The sequence below is a fragment of the Diabrotica undecimpunctata genome, chromosome 6, assembly GCF_040954645.1.
Source record: "Diabrotica undecimpunctata isolate CICGRU chromosome 6, icDiaUnde3, whole genome shotgun sequence".
NCBI classification, from domain to species: Eukaryota; Metazoa; Arthropoda; class Insecta; order Coleoptera; family Chrysomelidae; genus Diabrotica; species Diabrotica undecimpunctata.
Window position 1 is genome coordinate 33,126,147 of NC_092808.1, and position 6,673 is coordinate 33,132,819.

The window sequence follows — 6,673 nt, forward strand, 5'->3', positions numbered from 1 at the left end:
CTGACAGTTATTTTTGTGTTTAAAGTTTAAATATGTTTTGAAAGATACATCTCACATTTAATTTGTGATAAAGTATCTGGTAAATTTATTTCTATTTTTATGTTATGTATTTTTTTTAATTATTTAATATAATATGCACACAATAATGCATATTAGCATGTTTTAGATAAGTAGAAGGGAAATCAAAATAAAAATTATAAAAAAATCAAATCATAGGGTAAGCAGTAATAATAATTTTTGTTTAATTAGCGTTCCAATAAATAAAATTCTAAAAATAAAAGTAAGATCTTAGCACTTTTGACATCACTTTGAAAATCTGACAACTCTGTTCAGTCAGAAGTCAGAAAAGCATTTCTGGATCATTTTATTGGTTAGCGCAAATTTCTAATGATTTCTAGGTGATAGACATTTTGACATTTGTATTATGTCAGAAGTTTAATTACTTTTTATTATCCAAAAACTATATTATACAATATTAAAAATGTCTTTAATATTCAGGTATGGTATAATTTGCAAATTATATTGTAAAATTTATTTTGATATTCGTATTAATAATAGATTATATAACATATAGGTTAGCTGGTCAAAGATGTGGTACCCAATTTTTAAAAAATAATAGTGGAATAATTACCTATGTACGACCTGTAACATTGAAAGCCACTAACGTCTCAAGCCCAAAAGAGGAAGGACACGATGAACGTAACATGAAATTAGGAAGGCCTCAGTCTCCCCATTTGACCATATATGCTCCCCAATTAACTAGTCTCTTGTCTATTACTCACAGAGCTACAGGTAAATATTCATTATTTCATTGGGATAGTTTGAATTCCTTAAATAATCTATTTCTTTTAATAATAATATTGATAGAATTATATTTTTATTTTATCTTAGTTTACTTAATAATCTTAATGTAACTTCATTAAAAAACATTTTAAATCAAATTTAGGAAGAATCGTTTGTATGTAAGTTTTCCGTCATATGATTAACCTTCAATTGTTTAAAAAATATATCAAAGAATATAGACGCTTATAGAAGAGCAGTTCAAATGGGCGATTTTGGTTACGGTTTAAGAGGGTGGCTGCATAAACTCACAGCGTGGTGCCGTGACCGTCGGCTTAAAACTATCATGAAAATTTCATAATGAAATATGTAGTTAGGGGAAAGTGGGAAAGGAATACGAACGGGTAACTTTGCATCTACGCCTAAACAAATTTCGATGCCATTGATTTGCAAACTGTCTTTTTTTTGTTTTTTCACAATAAAATCTTTATTTTCAATATATTAAATTGTTAAATTTTTAATTTTAAAACTTAAAAATGTATGATATTTACAATATTCAAAGTATTTATTTTTTTAATTGTATAAATTTGAATTAAAACTTGGTTTGTTCCAACACAACGAAAAACCATCACATAACTTTTTATTATACTGTTTTTCTGCCCAGAAATTAACGAAACATTTTTAAAAAATTTCATCCATAATTTTTCAATAACAACAAAAAGCATTCCTGATTTATTTTTGAAATAACAAAATAAACTTTAACAGTACATTTTAATGAATAGTACCTATATGTGAAAGTTTTTACGCTGTATGGGTACTATTTAATCTTGTTTTAAAATAACAACTAGTAGTATCTAAAACATAATTTTCACAATGAATGAATATTGGTGAAATTATTACAATATAGTCTTAAACTGATTTATACTTAAGATTTGTACATATTTCAATTAAAAATTTGAATCATAATAATTTTTCTAAAAAGATCAATTTATTAAAAGTTAAAATAATATTATTTTCTTTAAAAAAATTTATAAAACGCAAAAATTTAATCCTATTCTACGACTACGCGGCATCTACATATAAAAATATCTAAAGTTGCATTTATTGCCCCACTCTTTCATATTTTAGAAGCAAACCGCTCCTTAGTGGTACCACGTGCAACACGTGCGTTCCACTCGTCCCACTTTTCTTTATCTATGTCCCACTTTTTGCTAACATTCAAAAATAACAGTGAACAATTCTTCTATAAGCGTCTATATTCTTTGAATATATGCATTGATTGAATAATTTTAGTATTATTTATAAGAAAACTATGTATTTGTATAGGTAGTCAGAATTCATAATAACTCAAAAAAGATTACTTAATAGACAAAAATTTACTAATAAAAGTAAAACCATTTTTATGGATTTTATCACAAAACATTGATTCAAACATTATGCTTTTTAATCCTTAAAAAGTTTACTTTATTTTTTTTTTGAAGAGATAATTTTTTACCAGCCTCACATATCACAACAATCTACCAAAAAATAGACAAAGATCAAATTTATAAATTACAAATATCAACAAAATTATGAATAGTCAATGATACTAGATACTGGTTCTTGTCATAATCCTTAATGTTTGCTTATGCATCTGGTTTTGAAGAAATACCCTCAATGTTAAATCTAAACAGTCAACAACTGAAAACAAATCTGGAACTAACTACTATTAGCAAACAATATTTTAATGAAAATTTTAAATATAATGATCTGGGTACTTGGCAAAGTGCACTAAATTCTACATACAGAGATCATATTTGATTGGATCAAAAGATTCCTATCTAAACCATTTTATCCCACCCTTTTCATTGAGGAGATCTATATTTTTGTTAGAAACTTTCATTTTTGTATAAATCACCTGTATTTCTAAAGATTGTTTGATGCTTCCTAAGGCATAGAGTAGATTTTGTTGTTAAACAATATTCCTATCCTAAATTTTCAAGAAAATCGATACATTTTAATGCAATTCAGAGTTAAAAACTGTGGTGCTTTGGGCTATAAAGCATTTGACCACGAAGCAATCAACAACTGAGAAAACCTTGAAACATTTGAATTCCAGTTGGCAGATGAAGTATGAATGAAAGAACTAATGAAACCTAATGGGACCCAAATAACAGATCTTTATTATTATTGGGGCAGAAACAGATGCAATAAAATCAGATCGAATAGTGAAGGAAGAATGGATAAAAGAACAAAGGTACAAGGTAGAAAAAATAGGAAGTGGATACTGAATAGGAAGAGAGAATGGAACAATCAACACTCTTCACTCAAAAACTTTTTTGACTGTTACACCTTCTTCTCACCTGATTACATGCCCTATCCATCTAAGGCATGCCACTGTAATAAATTTTATGTCAGGTTCCCCAAAACTTCTTTACAACTCAAAGTTGCCACTAATCTTTACTTTTTTATTCAGGAAGTGGAAATCAAAATGTCAAAATAAACTTATTTTAAAGGAAACAGTGGCTTATTCCCAATAAAAATAGTAAATTGTATTAAGATGTCACAAGAAAAAAGCTACACTACATTACAGCCCAACTCGAGCCATGGCCTCCTTCAATAAGCTACTCCAAATATCTCGAATTACTGCTGTTCTTTTTTTCCATGAACATATTTTTAGGTTTGTGGCATCTTGATCTACACTTTGCCCTCCCATCTCTTTTTTGTTCATCCAACAGGTCTTTTCCTTGTATTCTTGGGTTTACTAAGTTCCTGTGAATTCTGTTCTCATGCATCAGGACCACATGTCCTGCCCCGTAATTGCTGCAGCCTAGTGTATTGTGCTAGAATTGGTTCTCTATCTTGTTCGTATATTTCTTTATAGAATGTTATAACTTGTGATTCATATCGGATGGATCCAAACAAGTCTAAATCACAGTAATTATCACTTCCAGCAAAACTGCACCTATTTGTTTAAGACTGTCTTTTTGAACACCCTATTTTTAAACATTTAAACTCAAATAATATAAACAAGGTATACTAAGTACTATGCGAGCATATATATGTACTGTATTTATGTTATTCTTAATGTTTCAATTTTTTTTAACCATATATACATTTTTGTATAAAAAGAATTATTAATATTAACAACAATTAATAATATTTTTTTTCTGACTTTTAGGTATGGCATTGTCATTTTATGCAATTGCCTTTGGTCTGACAGCTGCTGTAGCACCTGAATCAATTCCAGCATATATTGACACTATTGAATGCGCAGGCGTAGGAGCAGCAACCATAGCCGCAGCGAAGTTTGTATTAGCTTTTCCCATGACTTATCATTTCTGGAATGGTATTCGTCATCTTTTATGGGATACTGGAAAGTTCCTCACTATTGGTGAAGTATATACTACTGGATATATAATGCTTGCTCTATCAATTGCTTCTGCAATTGGTCTTTGTGTAATATAATTTATATTAGTTGAGAACATTTTTTTTTTTGTTATGACCGGTATTATATTATATTATTTTCAATGAAAAATCTGTTATTGTGTTAATTTTTTTTTTCAAAATATATTTGTAAAAAATAGTTTGTTTCATTGAAATACCCCCTCAGTGTGAGTTTGTTGTGTTCAAATTAGGATGTTCAGGCTTTTTTGCAGTCACGGATGTCACATGCTCTGCAGTGTGCCTCAATTGTTCTGGTGAAACCTGCAGTAACTTCATGGAAATATGTATCAAAATTAATCGAAGAATTCGAAGATTGAATTACCCACAATGAAGCCAAGTCTAACTCCCGTTCTTCCGCAAACATTCACCTTCGATACTAAATTAAATCCTGAATCACAGCCTGGACATGTGAAGCATGTTCAATTACTCCGGAAATTCTTCCAAATTTTTGCCCTCATAAAATTCTTTTAGCTACGCCCATGGCTAACAAATCCTTAGAAGAATTATGCTACGCTTTCTAATTGGCATATCGAGGGCAAGTCACGGTTCTCTTATGATCCTTTCCTTTCTCAGAAACAAGTCAATAGCTTGTGTGTCAGGTCTATCCACTAACCCTTCACTTCTAAGAACATATTCGATCACTTCACTTCGAGGAACTCGCTTTCTAAAAAACCTCCGAAAATCAAGAAAGTCCCTTTCACCCGAGTCGCTCCTCAATTCCAAAGTATAATTAGGGCTAATCTCGCATGATCCAAGAAAAAACCCCTCTTTAGAGAAAATTTAAGGTCTCATAATACATATTTCGAAAACTATTACTTTATTTGTGTTAAGCAGGTCAACGTGGCGGTAAGTCGTTTATTCAGATTATGTCTTATAACTGTTTGCCAACATACATCCTACTTCGCATATCTTGTATCCAGAATATTGTATCTTACATCATACATCCTACTGCTGCATATGTCTGGCCGTTGAGTTCACTAGATATCATCCTGCCGCTGTGTTACCTATGATACTGTCCGTGTTTCTGTGACACAACCGCCGGATGGTTTATTGGCGCCAGTCCACATCAAGAACTGCATCCTTAACTGAGAACATACCTCTCAGACAAGGGCCAATATGAACCTGTAAGTACATTTTGTTGTTTTCTTTTATTCGACCCAAAAGCCGAGAGTTTTACAAGCAGAGACACTAAATCCCGTTGTAAGTGGTTCATAACATTACCATACTTTATTTTTCTTTGTGACAAAGGATTATTCATATTATAAGTATGGTCAAATTATTGCTGATTAATTTATATGTATATATTTATCTGTTTTGCTTATCTGTATTTAAATGATAATAGTGTTTAGTTTAAAAAAAATATTGTGATCACTAAATTTTATTATATGTCCTCAAGGTGAAACAATTTTTAAATTCATTTACTTTGAAATTCACAGATTTCAGAATAATTTTTAAAGTAATGATTCACTTAATTCAATTTCAATCATTTCTTTTTAATCTCTTGAGGATATCATATTTATAGTTATTTTTCGCATTTATAGCATATATATATATATATATATATATATATATATATATATATATATATATATATATATATATATATATATATATATATATATATAATGTAAGAAAACTCAGAAAGAAAGCAAATAATGAATAATCTTAATCAAAATTCTTCAAATGTCAATAATACTTCACATAACGTTAACAGCACGGTTAAATCATACTCAGCAGCGTTAGCCAAAAACTCCACTCTATTACCAAATAAAGATCAAGCCATAGTTTTTACATAGAAGGTTTCAAAATTCAAGACTATCTCTTAGAGATTGGACCAATTAACCCACAAAATATAATATATTGTTCGCGTATTTCTAACAATCCAGTTTGTACATATTTAAGAAATAAAAAGATTGTCGACGATCTTCTTAAAAATAATGAATCCATCACAATTAAAAACACTCGTCTAGTTGCTCGGCGACTAATTACCTCATCAGAAAGATTGCTAGTATCTAATGTAAGCCCCACAATTCCCAATGAAGATATAACACGACATTTACAAAAATTAGGCTTCACATTGTTATCGTCAATGACTCCACTGAGAATTGGAGCTACTGATCCAGCTTACAGCCACATTATTAAGTTTTAAGAAAGACAAATCTACATTTGGATGGAGTAGTAAGGGAGGAATCAGACTGCTCGCCCAGAGCGACCGTCCACTATCTAACAAAATTACGAGTCTATGAAAATGTATGTGCAGAGTCAGACTGGTGGACCGTCCATCACTTACAGCGACCGACCAGTTTTGAAATTCGGACTTTTTGATCGTTGGTCGATGAATATGGAACATTTTGCATTCATTTATACCGTTCTAAGCAATGACATTTCAAAATTTGTAATTAACCTATAAAATTTGGGCTTGCTCAGAGATATGTAAGAGAGTTGCTTTCATTAGGTCCTCGGAGAC

General features: G+C 30.4%; 1 protein-coding gene across 1 annotated transcript; it reads left to right on the forward strand.

Moving 5' to 3' along the window:
* Positions 1–339: 339 nt before the first annotated feature.
* LOC140443372 (succinate dehydrogenase cytochrome b560 subunit, mitochondrial-like) lies at positions 340–4,345 on the forward strand. The gene is made up of 3 exons (XM_072534603.1): positions 340–498; positions 575–792; positions 3,941–4,345. The coding sequence occupies exons 1-3, from the start codon at positions 482–484 to the stop codon at positions 4,225–4,227; spliced, it is 522 nt and encodes a 173-aa protein (XP_072390704.1). The 5' UTR covers positions 340–481; the 3' UTR covers positions 4,228–4,345.
* The last annotated feature ends 2,328 nt before the right edge of the window (positions 4,346–6,673 follow it).